The 20,790-nt window shown below is 41.7% G+C and overlaps 1 protein-coding gene across 10 annotated transcripts in view; it reads left to right on the forward strand.

Annotated features, from left to right (window-relative positions):
• Positions 1–922: 922 nt before the first annotated feature.
• LOC110978502 (uncharacterized) overlaps positions 923–20,790 on the forward strand; it is a 51,360-nt gene continuing 31,492 nt past the window's right edge. For all 10 annotated transcript variants that reach the window (XR_015427348.1, XR_015427349.1, XR_015427352.1 and 7 more), the window contains exons 1-18: positions 923–1,060; positions 3,666–3,989; positions 5,943–6,194; positions 7,608–7,742; positions 9,723–9,875; positions 10,871–11,002; positions 11,109–11,165; positions 12,121–12,303; positions 12,671–12,805; positions 13,483–13,776; positions 13,996–14,131; positions 15,337–15,512; positions 16,014–16,307; positions 16,528–16,663; positions 17,870–18,045; positions 18,545–18,835; positions 19,718–20,071; positions 20,442–20,699. Coding sequence is in view for 2 of the 10 variants with exons in the window: in XM_087144062.1 (XP_087000188.1) it covers positions 952–1,060; positions 3,666–3,989; positions 5,943–6,194; positions 7,608–7,742; positions 9,723–9,875; positions 10,871–11,002; positions 11,109–11,165; positions 12,121–12,303; positions 12,671–12,805; positions 13,483–13,776; positions 13,996–14,131; positions 15,337–15,512; positions 16,014–16,307; positions 16,528–16,663; positions 17,870–18,045; positions 18,545–18,835; positions 19,718–20,071; positions 20,442–20,699 (3,595 nt within the window). In the remaining 8 variants the exon portion in view is untranslated. The remainder of the gene's footprint in view (positions 1,061–3,665; positions 3,990–5,942; positions 6,195–7,607; positions 7,743–9,722; positions 9,876–10,870; positions 11,003–11,108; positions 11,166–12,120; positions 12,304–12,670; positions 12,806–13,482; positions 13,777–13,995; positions 14,132–15,336; positions 15,513–16,013; positions 16,308–16,527; positions 16,664–17,869; positions 18,046–18,544; positions 18,836–19,717; positions 20,072–20,441; positions 20,700–20,790) is intronic.

Below are 20,790 nucleotides of genomic sequence, written 5' to 3' on the forward strand. Positions count from 1 at the left end.
GCCAACGAATTGGCGGAGGGTGGCTGGTGGAAAGGCCCACGTAGTGGAATTGATCTACCGTGAAAAAATTGGGCCATTTGAATGATGAGCTCAATATGATTTTTTCTTTCGAAAACGGAGCTGGAATTTAGCATTCGATATGTCGACTTTACCATTCCGAAAAATTTAAGCCACAATATGTCAAAACTCTTAATGAAAAATGATTTTGAAATGCATTTTTCGCAAAGTACCTCGAGAACGGGATCCTGGTTGTATTGTAAATCGCCAAATCCATCCGGAAGCTAAGTGTACTTTTATTTCTTGATCCAAAATTAGCGTTTGGATTTTTCAGGCCCCAGAGTTGTTTCCAAAATGATAGGTGCGATCTTTCAGGAATGTTAACATTAACTTTCATGGTTCATTAATTGAATAAAGCTCTTTCGCGCCATGGCGACTTCTCTTCACTAGAATAATAGAAGTTGAGTTTAATATTTAATGGAACTTGAGGTCAGATTTGAAATGAAACGAACACAGCCGTCGATTTCCTTTCGATTTCATTGCGATAGGTCCTTTCCAGTCTGAGGTTTATAGGCATGGGCAATTCCACGAAAAGATGGTTGGGGAGGATCCTTTGCCCTGAAATGATTTAGTCCTTGATCGAAATTTTGCAGTGGTCAACTTACAAGATCTGTAGAGTATAAAACAATTTGCTTGTCAGTATCGCGAACAGCCGTCATACGCTTCATCTCTGTAGATCATTAGTAATTTTGGAAAGAACATCGGTCAGATTTCCTTTAAGCGAAGTGCTCGTGACTTCCACGCCTTGGGCAAAGGGTGAAAAATTGTACTGTTTGATGACATCTAATGCGACCGCATGCTATGCTCAAGGGGTTTTTATCGGGTTACATCAGGATAGGAATAAGGCCAACTGCCTCTCTCTGCTGGTCCTGCGCCATTTGGCACGGAGACAACATGCGATGCGGACCCACTGGACTGACGGTCATGATGGCAAATTTTACTCGCCTTTACTTCCTGGTTGCGGCCGTCGTTCTATGCTGGCTTGCGAGTCGGTGTCTGCAAGGTAACGCTTTATTATTCTTAGAGCCAGAAACTGAAATATCCATTAGTTTTCAATTTCCACAACGGGCAGGGGAAATGGTGTTTCCAGAGGGAAAGCAGGAAGCAAGCCCCCCCCCCCATACGTCTAGATCCCCCTCCTTTTTAGGAATTGAAAGCACCGGCATTTTAGAAACAAAACTTCTACCACCTCATCAGGGGGGAGGTAGAACTCTTTTACTGGTTAAAAAAATCTGGCAATACGCTTCCGTACTTTTGAGGTAGGAGCTCTGACAAAAATTGAGTGCAGGCGGGGTACATGGGATGGGAGCGGGGCGGAGGTGAGCGGAGACGGTGTTTCACAAAGTCAGTGGCAGCCCTTGGAAAAGAGTGCAGAAGTCGCGCGACTGTAGTGTCAAACGCGCTTCCATAAAGGAGAAACTGAATTTACCACATCTGCATAAAATTGGATCACTACTCCTGTATATAATAGGGGTGTTCGGCTCATTGACACAAGGGCATTTAAAGCCACAATTTCGTCAGACTTTAAGTTGAATTTCTGGCGTACTTCTGACTGTTAGTACCTATTGGTGTAAAAGTTATTGGGTTTCCCTTGCGTTCATTAGCGTTTTCAAATTCCCAGAAACTTCCATTTGTTACACTGTTGCCAAGCCAGTTACACGTTTTTCGTGTTGTTTGTCACGGGAGTGTTCGTTTTTAAATGAATCGGACTGGTATTACATTGTACGCTTTAAATTGAAATTGAGATAAAATCCTATAATATTTTTTTAGAACTGGCTGCCCTTTCTCTGTTTGTGTTTTTTTTAAACATAGGTACTTTTCTTCTCAAATTCATTTGCTTTCAACAAAGCAGAGACAAAATAAAATTGAAACAGGAAGTTTTGTATATTTCTAGAAAAATGTTCCCTGTAAAGTTCCTGCTTTGACAACTGCAGTATTTTCATAACGATAATTTGCGTTTTGTGTAAAACTTCCCCTTGTTCGAAATGATTACTCAATTTCTGTATTGCTAGAATCTCAGTTAGTTCCGACGTTTCATCGACAACGCCAACATTAGGAGGCAGCAATAAACATTTAGCAACATCATACCTTTTATCGAACAATACCTCATTTTAGGTGAGTGGATAAGAAGTGAACATTGCTGCAAAGGATACCAGGCAACAAACGACTATTTTAACAAATAAAAGGACACTTTTCTCAAACGTAATGGTGTGACACTTGATCTTTTTTCCCTGCGTTATTAATAAGTTATAAGTACAGCAGGAAAAATTTGTCAGTAAGCGACTCACAAGCTTCAAACTAAAGGGATCAGAATGAAAAATAGGGTTAATTTGAATTAGACGTAAGAGAGATGAGGGCGTGTGTGGGCTTGGTGTGGTCATTCTAGCCTTCGTCCACCCATACAAGTCGCGAAGTCGCTCGATTTCTGCGACTACAATACGCTGTAATTTGTGATTTATTTTCCAGATGAAAAGCCACTCAGATTATAAGTATTTCAACAGGAATGTCATGCGAATTGCCAATACAGGACGCATTAATTAAAGCCATTTAAATTTGAGAGAGTACCGGGATCTGCCAAAGGTTTTCCAGAGTCTTTTAGCTGGCATACATTTCTTCTCTGTGGGTTTTTTTACCCTAAACATGGAGAAGAAACAGTCGAAAAATCATCTATGTATGGAATTCAGTTTTGATTTTTGATTTTTGTTTTCATGGTAAATTTGAGAAAGGATGTATAAAAGGAAAGCGGGCTAAACATAAAGAACACAGTCGATGCCAGAGACAGACTATACGACCATGCTGAATTATTTTGATAATACAGAAATGAATATCAGACTGTGAACTGAATTCAGCCGGAAAATAAAACAGCCGGGCGACAGGCTACATCCAACAAATACTGGGTTCGACTGAATAATGTTGGGTGGGGTTTAGAATTTAGAAGGCGTGAGTAGTGCGCATACAACAGACCTCGCTGTGAGCTGCGGTAGCCTTTAATCAAGGCGCCCGCGGCGAAACGGACAGTTGCTTAAGAGTGAGGAGCTGGAGGAGACTAGTTTAAGCACCAAACCGACGCACAAAGAAAGACTACACGACGAACCGCACGCACGCAGATCTTACGCTACTTTTCTTGGTTTTTATTTTTTCAGTTAACGTAATGTTTGGAGGCTTCTGTCGTCATACTCAGTGGCGTCACTATGGCGAGAACGTCCCCCCCCCGGATTCCCGTGCCCTCGGGTTCCCCCCCCCCCCGTTGAAATCTGTGAATAATCTCAGTTGAGTTGATATACGGTTTATTTTTCTTGTGGTGCCCCCGGGTGCCCAAGTTCAGCCCTATGCAACCGGCTACATTGGAGCATGCCTGCAGCGAGTCGCTGGCGGTGGCCCCAATTTTTTTTTTGCCCGGAGGGGCCGAACATTATGCTATTCATGGTTCCATTTACCCTGTTCCGACTTTTTTTGCCGTTCAGTGAAAGGAAAATGAATACTCTTGGCTTCGACGGTCTTCTTTTTCTCTTGGGGTGGAAAGGGTCATGGTATCCAATCTCCAAAGCTCCTTTGCCCCTGGAGTCAATTATTCAGCCTATAATCTCTGATAAACTATCTGTGTTCAGGTATTTCAGCTATCGATGACTTCACCTGCATCACCAAGCCCCGCATTGATTTTGACAATGAAGACACCTACATCGTCGCGTATCTACATGGTGGGAGTGCAACGCTGTCCTTCGCTCGAACAACTTTCACACGTACTGGTGGTGATGACCCTGGACAACTACAGTTGCCGCAACACAACCAACCGGAACCTGCCTCGTCTTTGGAGGGAGACGAGATCTCCATTCTTCGATTGCCAAGCAATGGTGGGAAGACTAGGATCGGATTTTTTGCTTGCAAGAAGGGTGACGACGTGAGCATTGGAACCGCCATCATGAGCAGAAATGGTAAATAGTGAAATAAAACTTGTCAGATTTTTGTAACACGTGAAGATTATATTCAATTTCGACTACAGGATAGCACTTTAGATAAACTTATACCAAATAGCCACTGATTACAATGTAGGATGAATGGTCCCATGGATTTCGGAAATATTCGAGATTGAAATTGAGACTGTCAGAGGAAATTGTATAATGGGGATAAGATTTTATTTGTTACAAAGGTGCCCGCTGCGATTCTTCCGATGTCATTGTCGTCGATACTTATACACCTCAACTTGCCTCAACTTAGATTTTTCAATTCCATAATTTTTTAATGAATATACAGAAACTGCAGCTCCTCCGGTAAATGAAACCACAGAACTTCACAAATCAGATGGTTCTTCCTGGGTTGTCTATCAAAAGAAACCTTTCTTGAAAAAGTGATCCGGTGAATTGGAAAATAATGATTTCCTTCCCCAAACCAGTAAGATTCTTTTGTTACTATTATAAACAGGCCCATTTCAAGGACAATATCGAGAAATCGATTCATGTGATTAAGTGAAATAAACTAATCCGTACAAAATGACAAGAACTGTTGCATTGAAATGTAGCGGGATCTTTCTGTTACGGGTAACCCCATGTATAAATATAAACAAAAAATAATCAAAATTAAAAACAAATGAGTTTAAGTAGAGTTCGAATTAAAGGGAGCTTAATTTGGTTAACCCACGCGATCAATGTAATGTTACGGAAACTTAAAATGTTGGAAAAATTATCTCCACTGACTGCAGGAAACTAATTACCGACGTCAAGATTTTTACAATACACTCTCAATGGTGAATACGCCTTCTTCCGGGCGGGCGCAAATCATTTCCAAAACCCTGATACGGATTTCCAGAGGGACAAGTGACTCTGATTACAATCAAAAAGGGCGTTAAATGAAAAGTCCCAATAATATAGTTGCATTCTGACAAAAACGTGCTATAAAAGGTCAAGAACCAATCCTGATGATGAAATTCACGTGAATAGAAAAAGGAAAAAAACAAACTTGTGCAAGAAATGATTGTGAAAATGTTGATTTATTTGGTTGAGCGTCCCAAGACGTAGAATAAAATTTCTACTTTATGTGGTAATGTAAGAGCAGCGATTGAATACTCGATAAGTGTAAAGGGTTTAGCGTGGCATGATTTCTTCACACTTGCACGCCGCTGTGACGTCCATCCAAATCAAACTGGCCTCCGCCGTTTGCTTGCCTGACGGCCAGAAATCAGTCGGTTTGCATAGGTCAGGAATACGAGTCTGTTTTCCCACCGTTTTTTCTTTCTTTTTTGTATCTCGCAACCAGCAGTACAACGAGAGTGTTGGCATACATAAGTCAGGGCAAGTACCATAGAAAATCGGACGGTAAAATTTAGATATTTGTTCTGATAGGATTCACAAATCCTCCCTAATAATTGTTTACGAGCATACAAGTATATTTTACAGATATACAGATTATTTGCAAAAGCAGTGTTTTGTAATAGAGGCATTCAGTCTTGCAGCGACCGTGTTGCAGTGCGGCAATCCTTCATCCTTCAAAGGTGATGCTCTCTTATCCCGGGGCCAGAGAAGAAATGCTGCGCTGCCCAAAAACCTAACCTGCCAGTCGAGTCCAGGCTAATCAAAATTATATGTCTTGATATATGGACCATGGCTGGTGAAGGTAAAACAAAAAAAGGTACGGCCTGTATTGAAAAGAGAGACCGGGCACTACAAAAGTGGGTGGTAGATTTGCCTTCAGCCATACCAAAATCGAGTACAGGGAATGGCAGTGGAGTAGGAGACGGTTGTGGCGGGAAAACAACACATTTGTTACTTTAAACTTTCAAACGAGAAACCAGAGTTTGATTTTTAATTTTGATTACGGCAACCTCCAGAATCGCGCGCTCAAATCGTTCTTTACTTGCCTTTGAAAGCACTTTTAATCTTTATGCCCCCAAGCCTACTATCTGCCAACGTTTCCAAGTCATACCGTGAACAATGGCGATAGTGTGACTCTGACGGTAAATGCCACCAATACATCTTTCACTGCAACCCGGTGGAGGAAGAATGGAGAGGGCTCGCCTGGCTTGATAGACACCCCAGAAAAAGTTATAGACAGTGCCGACGAGTCCGACAGCGGGACGTATGAGATCCACCTCACTAAAGTGCGCAGTGCAGGACAACAGGCGCTCATACGGTTGTTCGTAAGAGGTAAACCCGTGTGATAAACCATTAAACAAAACAACCTTTTAATTTGTTTTTTTTTTAATGCTAATTTTACCAGGCAAAGGTTAGATAAAAAAAATCATTTCTCTTCAGGATTGACCGATTAATTGGAATGACTTATAGATTTTTAATATCGAGTGCTATTTACGACACACATTTCTGCCTCTCTGTATCTAGCCTCTTCTAAGGCGACACAACTACACGTGACGGCACGACGGTTCCCTTGCTTGCGTCGTGCTGTCACGTCGCACAGTTGCCTTCTTGCCATTACGTTTGTACACACGACGCGTCTCATCGTACGTGCCATCGTCCGTCGCGTCGTGCTTTCTTACGTCGTTTCTTGGTTGCATTAAAATTGTCTGCCTAAACGTCGCTCCTTCTGTCCCCCGTCTCAGCGTCGTGCGTCACGTCGTATGTCGTGTCGTGCGTCGCGTCGCGTGTTAAGTCTGGCTCCATATGGTCATAGGTAACGCAGGCGGTTCGCAAGACGTCAAGACGCAGACAGTCGCGGAAGAGACACTGTGCGACGTCATTTAAAAAAAAAAATCATATGGCGTCCCAAACGCTGAAAAATTTCGCAAAAATAGGTGGCAATGTTGGCTCTTGAAGCCAAACTGCTGAGGCTTACTCCGATTTGATGATGTTTGTTAATATCATATCAAATTAAAGCTCATTTCCTCATCTTTAATTTCTTTTCATTTTCAATGGCTTAACAAATGACTTTTAAAGATATTTCTCTCCAGAAAAAAAAACCGCTCAAAACAGTCAGGAGGCCCATCGCCAATTTGGAAATTGAAGCCTACACCCCATTCCAAAATAGAGCAATTTGGAGGGCCCAGTTTGGTCCGATACTTTCAGAAATACAAGCTGACAGGTCTTCCCCTGCCTTTCACCTTTTTAAGAAAACGCCCAGTTGATGTGCTCTAATAGCAGATAGTTTCACGGCCTACAAATCGTGATTTAATCCGCGCAGGCAATTTTGGACCTATTTATTGGCCTCGTTGCAACCATGTTGCGCGACAGCTCACGACGCGTGGCGTCGTACTTCAGGCGACGTAATGCGCGACCCGACGCACGATATGACATGCGACGCAGTACGACGTTGCGATGCGGCGACAGGCCTCGGAAGGAGCGACTTTTATGCAGACAAAAAGCAACAGGGATAGGGCGCAAGATAGCACGACGCGTCGTTTGTTTACAAACGGGCAAGACGGTGACGGTCGACTTGACGGCACGACGCAAGGGAGCCGTCATTCCGTCGCGTCGTGCAATTGCGTCGCCTTGGAAGAGGCGAAAGAGGGGCAGAAATGTGTGCCGTAAATAGTACACCATCAGATGTGATTGGTTGATTTTTAATTTGTTTTGTTTGCCGTCTGTTAATTTTGTTTTTGGCATCAGAATGTGAGGAAAATAAATGGAGCACGCCCTCTTGTGACAAAGTTTGCAAAGTCTGTTTCAATGGCGGTGTTTGTGAAGTTGCCAGCGGCGTCTGCATTTGCCCGCCCGGATTCAGTGGTGATTTCTGTGAAATCTGTAAGTATTTTTCTTCCAGTGTCTGGATTTCAAGGAATTGTGGTAAGATTTACTTTGTGGAAACTTGTGTATTATAGGCAAATCATTTCGCTGGTCCTACTGCGAACGATAGGTCAGGCCAACCTGCCCCGCCTAGGGCCAGGGGGGCCTACCGTAGGCCGAGCCCCACTACTACTAGTGTGGCACGGACTATCACTCCCGATCTATCCTTAAGGATAGATCGGGGCTACCGTAGGCCAGGCCAATAAGATAGGCCTAAATCGCCTTTTTGGGCACATGATCGGGCGATAGGGTCGAAGCACTTTCCACAGGCTTTTGGTCCTTAAACTGTCTAACATTAATGCACCCAGCTTAGGATCAAGTGAGAATCGGAAATTCCAAAGGGGCGGCGCGGACATCTTGGAGTTTCACAAAGTGGGAGGTAGCAAACAATGAATATAACTGCAAGGGATGCTTGTGTACATACTGATCAAAGAAATAATTGTGTAATCCGATCCTCTGACTGGCTGGTGCATGCATATGTTGCATTAGTTGTTGCATGGAGGTAGAATCACACTACCTCCATGGTTGTTGTTTTCATCGGTTAGGCCTACTATCCACCACTTTGCAAAAGTCCCAGATGTCCGTGCCACCCCATAACGATGATATGGTTTACTCACATTTGGGAAGTTTGTTTACTCACATTTACTCACAGCCTTGTCAAGTGCAGTGTTGCCATCTTGTTCAAATAGCGATTTGAACTGTATGTTAATTTCCTAGAGACAATGTCATGGTGCGCCGGTCTAGCGGACCATTCACAAAAAGCATGCCGTGTCGGCACATGCAAACTCATTACTGATTCCCGAGCGCTGTATTATCCAGCATACAGTTTCAATGTGATCACAGCTACTGGACGTACGGTGCTTAGGAATCCTACATGTATGTCATGCCTACATCTAGCCCAGTGGACATCATCTACATTACATTGCATTACAACTAACGTCCAGGTTATAAACATGGTAAGGTTCTCCTGCAATGGCGAAATTTGTTAAACTTTTTTTTCTCACAGTTTTACCTGGTGGAGGCAGCTCAAATGTCATTGCAGCTCAAGTGCCTTGTATCCCGAATCCTTAAATACTGTGTCATACGCTTGCGGATGAGGTCTTTGGGAGGAAATTTCGCAACTCCACGCTTTCCGTTATGATTCGTGAACGATCTACTTGCATCTTGTAGACCTAGGCTTAGCACGCATTTGCACATTTTGGGGGCGGTCACTTGCTACCCTATATGCATTTTACATTCACACTAAGCTATGAAACACTTGTTACAGAGCAAGCTTGAAAGGTGCATGCGCACGCATCAGGTTGAAATTGACAAATTTGACGGTAATGCATACCTGTGAGTTGCAAAGACAGTGCCTGTTTTCTGGTTCAGCTAAATTGTATTTACATCCTTTGCTTCATGAATGTTTGCTCCATTGACCTTGTGTGAGGCCTACTGGGTACTTACAAGTTACATGTACATACGTGTACATGTATCCATTGATATTGGCTTAGCAAAATGCAAGAAAAGGGCAAACTGCCACAAGAGTATTTTTCCTGCTCCATTCACGTATGGTAAATCTCCCCATGTCATGAGCCTATAGAAGATATATATTTCCAGCTAATTATTGACATGACAGGATATTGGCCCTACTGCTTGTACAGTAGGCCCTAATTTATTTATCGATTAATGTTAAATATTAGCAAATTAAAGCTTTCTCGAAAAAAGTTATTATGAAACTTATGGTTGGTGTTAGAAGTTGTATCGGTGGTCCTTTTTCTATTTTACAAGTGACAGTACTCAAAAGAGATACTTTTGACATGTAGTTAAACATGTCAAAATGCATCTTTGCCCTGAAAAAAAACTGACCGTAAAATCTGAGCTGTTCATGAAAAACATACTGTTTTGTTTGTGATTTCATAAGACAGATTTTTATGATTTCTTTTTTTCACTGATCAGTGCTGGGCCCTGACCGCTTTGGCCAAGATGGTAGCTTTCGATGCAGCTCCTCCGAGTTGCTGGGCTCAACCTGCGAAGGAAAGTTATTCTGTTTGCCTGATCCCTACGGATGCTCTTGTGCTTCAGGGTACAGGGGTATTGATTGTAATCAGGGTAAGTGGAAAGTGCTTACCAATTAGCCAATTATACTGGTAATTGCCTGCCGTCTAACACAGTGTTCTCCAACCAGTAGAAGTTGCCTGATGACCCACAAAGTTTTTCATGTTTCTTACCATGTTCAAAAAGGACCCACCAAGCTTTACAGTCTGGCTGCCTAGTTTAAAATTATTGGCAGAGCATTAAATTTTGGAATATCTCATCTTACATGTACATGTAGTGAGTCATCTTGGGGAAAGCAAACATGTATTAGTATACGTTGCTGTCCCCAAACACCTAAGATTAAACTTCAGTTTTTGTCTTAGAATAAAGCTGTCTCTAATGTGCCTAGATATGAACTACCCCACTTTCCACCTGCCTGTTTAAATATTTTTTATCAGTCGTCACTATATTATACTAGTCTGTAGTCTCCAGTATTTTTATCAATCCTTACTGAAATTAATAATAATAAATTTATATAGCGTAAATTGTGTGAAGAAAATATTCAAATGCGCTGTACATCAAAAATAAGAATTGATATACAATTAAAATGCAAAATTTATCATAAAATTATCAACCTTGAATTGCCACACATTTAATTTAGAACTTGCAGAACACTGCAACATATGTCTTGTGTCCTACACAAGTATTTTAACCCTTTTCCCATTACCCCAGTACCCATTTAGTTGCTCCGCTGGCCTGTGCTTTCATGCTCTGACTTCACCACTCTCCTGTTTTTTCTTTCTGTGTTTTACTGATTGGTAAAAGCATTTAAACATTAGAAAGTAAAAACAATAATCACGAAAAAATATTAAGGAAGGTAATTGGGAAATGTAAAATAAAATTCAGAAAAATATTTTGAAAGTTCGACCGACACTTTAGAAAAAAGGATCAACCATGAAGAGATATACATAAATAAGGTGATTGCGACTGCAGTGCTGTCATGTCCTGAGTTGAAAGTGTTCTGTTTCTATTGCTTTTGACACGGCATCTTTGGACTTGTGAATTTATAGGCTGCCCAGATGGATCTTTTGGAGCCAGCTGTCTGCAGACCTGCCACTGCATGGACGATGCCCCCTGCAATAAAACAACGGGTCGTTGTCCTGGAAACTGTGCCTTAGGTTTCAAAGGCATTAACTGTCAAGGTCAGTTGAATTGTTTTCTCTTCTCAGCATTTGCCTTTTGCTGAGCATTTAATTCTATTCAATTCGTCGATGACTTACATGTATCTGTGATTCTGTTTGTTTTCAGATAGTTGTCGAGAAGGTCATGGTGGTTTGGCTGACGATTGCTCAACTCCATGCACAGGTAACAGTGAGCGATTTCCTGTGTATCACATTGCATTTTGTATTGTGGTTGGGCAATTCTTTGATCCGTTTTTCAATATTACGCCACAGTTGATGGATACAATTTGCGATACAATTTGCAGTGGAGATTTCCAAATCAAAGAATATAAAAATGTAGTTGCCTAAACAATTACAAATTGTTATTATGATTAAGTCAAAAAAGGACAAAAATCTCACAACGTGATCGCTGTCCACCGCATGCACAAAACATACATGTTTACTTGTACATTGTAAATAGGTAGGCTGCACACGCAATGTGGAAAGTTTTCGCTATGAAAACTCACGTGCAGCATGCATGAGATTGGTTCCTGCTCTGGGTGGCTCCACTGACAAATACACAGTATCATATGGTCTGTAAACCAGACCCCACCACAGTGCAATTCTGTGGTGTAGAGTGAGCTAGGTCTTGATCTTTGCTCCATTGAAAGTATGCAGAGATGCTATTATATTAGACATAGCCGTAGCTCTGGAAGCCTGCTACAAACAGGCACAGGCTTACCGACTGGGGCCGATCACGTGCACATCGCTAGTAATAAGATGTAGCAGAATTGTATGGCTACTTGCATGAATTTTTCAACTCAAAATAAAGTAAATTCAAATGACCAAAGTGCCTACAATATGAGTACGACAAAGTTCACCAAATTTTGTCTTCCCCTGGCTGTACATATTTTTGTTCTTAGACCAGGTACAAAACATTTGGTGGTCCCCACCTGACCCACCACAATGCCCCGCCCACCTTTTTCTACTTTGTAATCATCAATTTTGTATTTGCTTTGCATAACTTTTTGATTGCCATACAAAGTCAATTTATTTGCTTTACAATTTAGAAAATTCATGATACATGTATGCACAAAATGATACGGTGTGGAACTTTTTTTAGTTGCTCCGTAACTTTTTTATTTGGGCTCCATTCCAAGTTCCGGCTGAAGTGACTGAGCTCCAAGACGTTACTCCGTTGAGCCTCTCAGCCAATCAAATCCACCTCTCCTGGAAGTTTGTTTCCAACCGATGTGCTGTTACGCGTTACCAAGTACAATATGAACTGACCAATCTGGAGCAGTGTCAGCCCATGGAGCCCAATCGCATAGATGTTGGAGGAGGTAGGACATGCAGCCTTGTTCTCAAGAGTTAACTATACGAACACTGTTTCATCAGTGGCCAGTAAAATAAAACTGTAGCACTCAGCTGACCGCCCTCTGAGTTGGCAGACTCTTGGTCCACCCCAAAAGAACTGCAGGAGGGGGAGATACTGTAGAATTTCTCTGCTAGCTTAGCAATGTAGGTTAATGCTGTCAAGCTTTCAGGAGTTTATCATACTAATGATTTTTTATCATTACCAGTTTTATAAAAATCAGAGATATCTTTTTGCAAAATATTTATTATTTGAAGACAGGTCCACAGGTCTAAAGGGCGATACAAATTGAATCTTGGGCTTTTTAAGACAAGTTAACCTGATTGGTATCACAGACAGTTACTATGGCGACAGTTTGACAATTTCATCGGGAGTCCGGCCCTACTCGAGTTACACTGTGTTTGTTCGTGCCTGGAATGAAGTTGGACTTGGGAGTGAGATGCCCCTTTATGTACGCACAGGAGAATCGGGTGAGCTGGGTCACTAAGACACTATTTTTATTATCATTAAGTGTTTGTGGCAAATAACATAAGGATTCCTCAAAAGTGTCCTAGATGGCCATTGTAGCTCACCAGCCTGAGGAAACCTGTTAAGAGGAGACAGTGAGGAGCAGTTGCAGTTTTAGAGGTGGGAGGAAAACTCCCAGAGGTATATTCTGGGTGAAACCCGTGGAATGAGGTGGGAACTGAAAATGGAATCCACATATAAACTGCAGACCGAACCGTGAATCCAACCCAACGACAGAGGTGAATTGTCAAGAAAGAACCACGTCAACCTGCCTCCTAAAACTGAGTGGCCCAAAACTCAACCCTGTTTATTTTATCCGATGTTTGACAGAGTTGTTGCCTTTTTTTCTGTGTAATCTTAGTCTGGATTTAGTAGTATATGCTGTAAAAATCAATATTTTTTGAGGGCATCATGTTGGCATTTTAATTGCCAGTCTGAATTACTTGGCAGTACCTTGAAATCTGTGGCCACCGCCATATATTCATGTGTGTTTTTAAGCTTCAGCCCTGTCTTTCAGCTGTGGCCTTTTTCTGATGAGAAGGTTGTATTTTAGTTCAAAAGTGTTAATGGCTGGTTTTGGGAGGGACATGATACTGTACAACGATGTTTTGATCACATGCCCTTCTGTTGTCAATCCTAGTTCCAAGTGTGGCTCCTGTATATACTGGCAGCAGCATTTCAAGCGATTCAATCACATTCTACTGGGAACCCATCCCCTGTGGAAGCAGAGGTGGTGACATCACAGGCTATGACTATGAAGTTCAAGACAGCACAGGAACAAGAATTGGAGACCGTCAGTCTGTCCAAACAGAGATGGTTGTGGTCAGTGGACTGACACCATGCATGAGGTACACCTTCAGGGTACGGGCTGTGAACAGTGTGGGCCTACTAGGAACATGGACAGAGGGCATGGAGGTGGAAACAAGTGCACGTGGTAAGAACTTTTTCTGAGAAAAAGCACTGTCATGAGTAAAGCTTTAACATGAGATCATCCTAACGTTCATTGAGTAGTTTCTTTATTTTAAAAGAGCTGTAGTTTGAATTTGCTCTTCTTGTAAGTTTTTGCTGTTCTCTAATGTGCCGAGGATAAGTGCTATGCTGTGATTTTCTCCATCCCAGTCTTATTCTGATCTTCCAACATTCTTCAATCTAGTTCCAGAAATGGTCAATCAGCTATCAGTGACTGGTATCCCTGATGATCCGACTGAGATCCGAATTACTTGGCAGAAACCTACCAACACCGGTGACTGCACTGTCCAATACACAGTGGAATATGCCCTGATAAACAGGTGAGACAGACTTAAATAACTGAAGTCTGAAAATGTCTTGTGTGTCGGCAATGTAGAGTCGTTAATACTTTGGTCAAAATTTGAATAGCCCGTCAACGGTCAGGTGGAGAACTAATTGGTACAAATACAGCCTGCTGCCATACATTACTGCCAAGTATTTTTCTGTTGTGTTGGCATTGATTTCCCTTACCCCTCCCTGTAACTTCCCCCTTTCTTCCGTCCCCCCTCCCCTTCTCATGTCCCCAACACCCTCTCCCCTTCCTTTGATTCAGTGTGAGTGTAATATTTGTGTTGTATTGTTGGCTTTGTTTTTTGTGTCTGCCCTACAATAAAATATTTATATATATTTATTTTTTTATTTGTGTGTTTTTATGTACATGTATTTTGTTTTCATATGGGTTTTACAATAACTTCTAGTGTCATTTTCATAAATTTTTTATTTTTACTAAATCTGCTATTTGTTTTTTGAACTTTTAGTTGTAATGTTGCTGTGGCAGCAATTCAGCCTTTTTGGCTGCAAGTGGCCACCCAATGTGAAATAAATAAACCAATGATAATAATAATAATAAAAATCCTGTGGACACGCCATGCGTAACAATTACTTGTTATTTCGGATGATTTACAGGTTGCGGTTCCTCTCTAAAACATCCTTTCCATTTTAAGGTGTCTCATGGCAGAAACCTGGCAACATCGGTGACTACCCTGTACAATAGACAGTAACATCTGTAGCTGCTTTATACTTGACACAAGTGCACGTTTGAAGTGAATTTAACATCAACAATCATTCATTGCAACAATTGACAGGATTTGAAATTTTTGTCCCAAGCTCCCAGACAAGCACTGAGTACGTGAAAACAGTCTTAAGAATATACACTGGAGTCAGGGCAAGACCCTCTGTATGAAAATTAGGATTTGGGTGTTTGAGAGTGGCATTTACATGTAAGTTTGCACTAAATAAGATTTAGTCCTGTCACGAAACAGATTGTTCCTGTTTGTGACAATATCAGTTTAATGTAGGAAATTTACAGATCAGCACTAGTCCATGAGAATGCAGAGACATTCTACACAGCATCAAAACCTGTTTTGTACATACTGCATGGGCAACGTCTCTTGGACAATGTATAATAATTGCACAGTGTGTGCAAATACTGCCCTTTGTCTCTGGTTGAGTGTTTTACCTCTATTACCTGCCAATTCCTACACAGGGACCAGTGTGAGGAAACCCAGTCTCCATCACGGACATCATGGCAAGCTGGTACTCAATCCCCAGTGACCATCACAGGGCTCTTTCCACATTCCACCTACCGTGTTTATGTGACAGCCTCTACAGTTGCTGGTGTAGGAATGGAAGCAGAGGCAGAAGGTGTAACACAGGTCACAGGTGGGTGCAAATGACAGGGGAAGGGAGAAGACTCGCAGTAGGGAAAGGGATGATCGGGGGATGAGATAATTTGAGAAAAAAAAGTTCTTGGCTCCAGGGCTATTCATGAAATTCTGCCTTCAGCATCTGTTCGTGTAATTTTGTTCCCAGTACATTTGAATAACATTCTCAAAGAAGTGCCAAATGTGATTGCAGTTTCTGCTTTGGGAAACATTATTTGTACTTCTTAAGCATGTACAGCATCCATGTATCAGTCTATGAGCTTGGCTTGGATGAACTATGATACAGATCTTTGGGTGTTGAATTTATTTATGATTAAACTAAAATGGCTGCACTCACACCTTGGTATGCTTTTCAATTGAAACTTTTTGTCACACAATTGTCAATTTTCTCAAGAAAATAAATCTGAGTTTTCAAAATTGCCAAACTACTGATGCTCCGCCAAATGTTTTAATGTTGTGATGGTGTTTTGATGAAAACTTTAATTTGTGAAATTCCTAGCTACCATCGTGGCTCCAGTCATAAATGGCAGTAGTATCTCCAGTGATTCAATCACATTCTACTGGGAACCTATCCCCTGTGGAAGCAGAGGTAGTGACCTCACAGGCTACGTCTATAAAGTGCGAGACAGCAGAGGAGCAACGATTAGAGATAGGCAGTCTGTCCAAACAGAGATGGCTGTGGTCAGTGGACTGACACCATGCATGAGGTACACCTTCAGGGTACGGGCTGTGAACAGTGTGGGCCTACTAGGAACATGGACAGAGCGTGTGGAGGTGGAAACAAGTGCACGTGGTAAGAACTTTTTCTGCAAAAAGGCACTGTCATGAGTAAAGCTTTAACATGAGATCATCATAACGTGCATTGAGTAGTTTCTTTTTTTTTTAAAGAGCTGTAGTTTGAATTTGCTCTTCTTGTAAGTTTTTGCTGTTCTCTAATGTGCCGAGGATAAGTGCTATGCTATGATTTTCTTCATCCCAGTCTTATTCTGATCTTCCAACATTCTTCAATCTAGTTCCAGAAATGGTCAATCAGCTATCAGTGACTGGTATCCCTGATGATCCGACTGAGATCCGAATTACTTGGCAGAAACCTACCAACACCGGTGACTGCACTGTCCAGTACACAGTGGAATATGCCCTGATAAACAGGTGAGACAGACTTAAATAACTGAAGTCTGAAAATGTCTTGTGTGTCGGTAATGTAGAGTCGTTAATACTTTGGTCAAAATTTGAATAGCCCGTCAACGGTCAGGTGGAGAACTAATTGGTACAAATACAGCCTGCTGCCATACATTACTGCCAAGTATTTTTCTGTTGTGTTGGCATTGATTTCCCCTACCCCTCCCTGTAACTTCCCTCTTTCTCCCGTCCCCCCTCCCCTTCTCATGTCCCCAACACCCTCTCCCCTTCCTTTGATTCAGTGTGAGTGTAATATTTGTGATGTGTTCATGGTTTTGTTTTTTTGTGTCTGCCCTACAATAAAATATTTATATATATTTATTTTTTATTTGTGTGTGTTTTTATGTACATGTATTTCGTTTTCATATGGGTTTTACAATAACTTCTAGTGTCATTTTCATATATATTTTATTTTTTACTAAATCTACTATTTGTTTTTTGAACTTTGAATTGTAATGTTGCCATGGCAGCAGTTCAGCCTTTTGGGCTGCAAGTGGCCACCTAATATGAAATAAATAAACCAATAATAATAATAATAATAAAATCCTGTGGACACGCTCTGCATAACAATTACCTGTTATTTCGGATGATTTACAGGTTGCGGTTCTTCTCTAAAACATCATTTCCATTTTAAGGTGTCTCATGGCAGAAACCTGGCAACATCGGTGACTACCCTGTACAATAGACAGTAACATCTGTAGCTGCTTTATACTTGACACAAGTGCACGTTTGAAGTGAATTTAACATCAACAATCATTCATTGCAACAATTGACAGGATTTGAAATTTTGTCCCAAGCTTTCAGACAAGCACTGAGTACGTGAAAACAGTCTTAAGAATATACACTGGAGTCAGGGCAAGACCCTCTGTATGAAAATTAGGATTTGGGTGTTTGAGAGTGGCATTTACATGTAAGTTTGCACTAAATAAGACTTAGTCCTGTCAAGAAACAGATTGTTCCTGTTTGTGACAATATCAGTTTAATGTAGGAAATTTACAGATCAGCACTAGTCCATGAGAATGCAGAGACATTCTACACAGCATCAAAACCTGTTTTGTACATACTGCATGGGCAACGTCTCTTGGACAATGTATAATAATTGCACAGTGTGTGCAAATACTGCCCTTTGTCTCTGGTTGAGTGTTTTACCTCTATTACCTGCCAATTCCTACACAGGGACCAGTGTGAGGAAACCCAGTCTCCATCACGGACATCATGGCAAGCTGGTACTCAATCCCCAGTGACCATCACAGGGCTCTTTCCACATTCCACCTACCGTGTTTATGTGACAGCCTCTACAGTTGCTGGTGTAGGAATGGAAGCAGAGGCAGAAGGTGTAACACAGGTCACAGGTGGGTGCAAATGACAGGGGAAGGGAGAAGACTCGCAGTAGGGGAAGGGATGATCAGGGGGTGAGATAATTTGAGAAAAAAGTTCTTGGCTCCAGGGCTATTCATGAAATTCTGCCTTCAGCATCAGTTCGTGTAATTTTGTTCCCAGTACATTTGAATAACATTCTCAAAGAAGTGCCAAATGTGATTGCAGTTTCTGCTTTGGGAAACATTATTTGTACTTCTTAAGCATGTACAGCATCCATGTATCAGTCTATGAGCTTGGCTTGGATGAACTATGTGACAGATCTTTGGGTGTTGAATTTATTTATGATAAAACTAAAATGGCTGCACTCACACCTTGGTATACTTTTCAGTAGAGACTTTTTGTCCCACAATTGTCAAGTTTCTCAAGAAAATAAATCTGAGTTTTCAAAATTGCCAAGCTGTGGATGCTCTGGCAAATGTTTTAATGTTGTGATGGTGTTTTGATAAAAACTTTGCTCTGTGAAATTCCTAGCTCCCATTGTGGCTCCTGTCATAAATGGCCATAGTATCTCCAGTGATTCAATCACATTCTACTGGGAACCCATCCCCTGTGGAAGCAGAGGTAGTGACCTCACAGGCTATGACTATGAAGTGCGAGACAGCAGAGGAGCAATGATTAGAGATAGGCAGTCTGTCCAAACAGAGACGGCTGTGGTCAGTGGACTGACACCATGCATGAGGTACACCTTCAGGGTACGGGCTGTGAACAGTGTGGGCCCAGGATCATGGACAGAAGGCTTAGAGGTGGAAACAAGTGCACGTGGTGAGAACCTTTACCCAGAAATGGCAACATTCACATTTGAGTGGATAGTATACCAAGAATTGTGGCAGTGTTATTATGGGGGGGATGAGGAACTACATGTAAACCTCATTTGATGTTTGTGGTTTCATTCACAAACTTTCGTCTGCATCAATTGCCCCATTGGAGTCCCTTTGGTGCAGTGGGTAAATTTTGACCCTGAAATATAGTTCATTGGCTGCCCTGTTCTTACCTCACAGGTGTACAGTCAGCAAAGAGATGCTTGCTGTGAGGGATAGAATGCATATCACTTAGAAGGAACAGGGTTTTGTTGGAAATCAACTCTTGAATTTAGTTGAATTAACTACATGTCTGTAAGCCCGGAAGCTTCCCCCTTTTGTGTATGTGTATGTGTTTCCGGGGAAGGGGGATGATAGAGGGAGTCGTTAGGTACTCAAATGTCCTCAACCCCCATCATTTTGTCAAAGTTGTTTGTTATTCAGTCCTTAACCCTCCTTTGGTTTTACAGCACAAATGTGCACAAATGACCACAGTCACTGGTGAGCATGTATTTTCTATATGGAACTCAAACATGCACAGGTTCAGTGTGTACACAGTAGGTTGTCAGCACAAAATGACCCAGGGTCTTTTGTGCAGTCCTCTTCACTGCATTTGGTTTACTTCACAATTATGCACATGAAACAGTGAAGCACAGTTGATGGGCAGCACAAAAGTGCAATCTGATATTCCTGTGAGGGATAGTTGGTGCAGTGCACAACACAAAACAGCTGTGCTTCTTTGAGGTGTTTACCAAATGACCCAAAGAGTGACTTCAGCATAGGAGGGTTAATCTTTATTCTTGAATGAAAAACATGTGCATCTGGTCTCATATTGTGTCCATACTAGGTGGTGTTGCACAAGATGCTCGTGGAATTGATGATTTCACTTGCATCACCAAGCCCCGCATTGATTTTGACAATGAAGAATCCTACATCGCCGCTTATCTGCATGATGGTAGTGCAACGCTTTCCTTCACTCGAACAACGTTCACACGCACTAGTCCAGATATTCCTGACCCACCAACAACGCTGCAGTTACCCTCAGATTATGATGAGGAAACACCGCCATCATCAAGGGGAGATGAGATTGCTATTCTTCGACTGCCAGTGACTGGAGGGAAGACCAGGATTGGATTTTTTGCTTGCAAGAAAGATGGGGGCAGTGCCTTGAGTATTGGAACCGCCATCATGAGCAAAAATGGTAGGTGATGATGAAAGCAGAATGGAAAAATATATATAATATACGATATATGTAATTTAAACAATGTTAATGACTTTTTTCCTGTTTATTTACAGAATTTTGGGGCCCCAAGTCACGATGACCAAGAAATGAAAACAAAAAGGGTGGCCCCGTGCTGCATAGTGGCGGCACTCATGGCGGATGTAAAAAAAAGTTGACCAGGATGAGAATAAACAGTCGCTCTATTTTCAATAACCTCTCGGTTTTCAAGAGGGAGTGGCCAAACAGCCCCTTATTTTCTAAATTTTTCAAAACTAAAAGAGTTATTCACCTTTCGAGTACTTGAGTCAATCATGTCACTCATCTTCAACAACACTGTTTTGCCCTTTAGCTGACTTTCTGCCATCGTCTCCAAGTCAGACAGTAAACCTTGGGGATAATGTGACTCTGGCAGTCAGTGCAACAGACCCAGACCGAACCAGTACTCGATGGAGGAAGAATGCATCGCAGCCGATATCCACCCCTAAAGACAAGCTGTACTTCAATATAGCCAAAGCCAGCAAATCGGACAACACCGGGGATTATGAAATCCACTATGCTAGTGAGCGTGCCGATGGAAAACAGGCGCTCATGCGATTGATAGTAAGAGGTAACAGCTGCACTTTCTAAATAACTTTAATTAATATAATAAAAGTGAAAAAGAGACCATCAAAGGAATTTCACTAAAATGTACTCAAAAG

Source organism: Acanthaster planci, linkage group LG12 (assembly GCF_054643075.1).
Source record: "Acanthaster planci isolate LZ-2023a linkage group LG12, COTS_SCS, whole genome shotgun sequence".
Taxonomy (NCBI): Eukaryota; Metazoa; Echinodermata; class Asteroidea; order Valvatida; family Acanthasteridae; genus Acanthaster; species Acanthaster planci.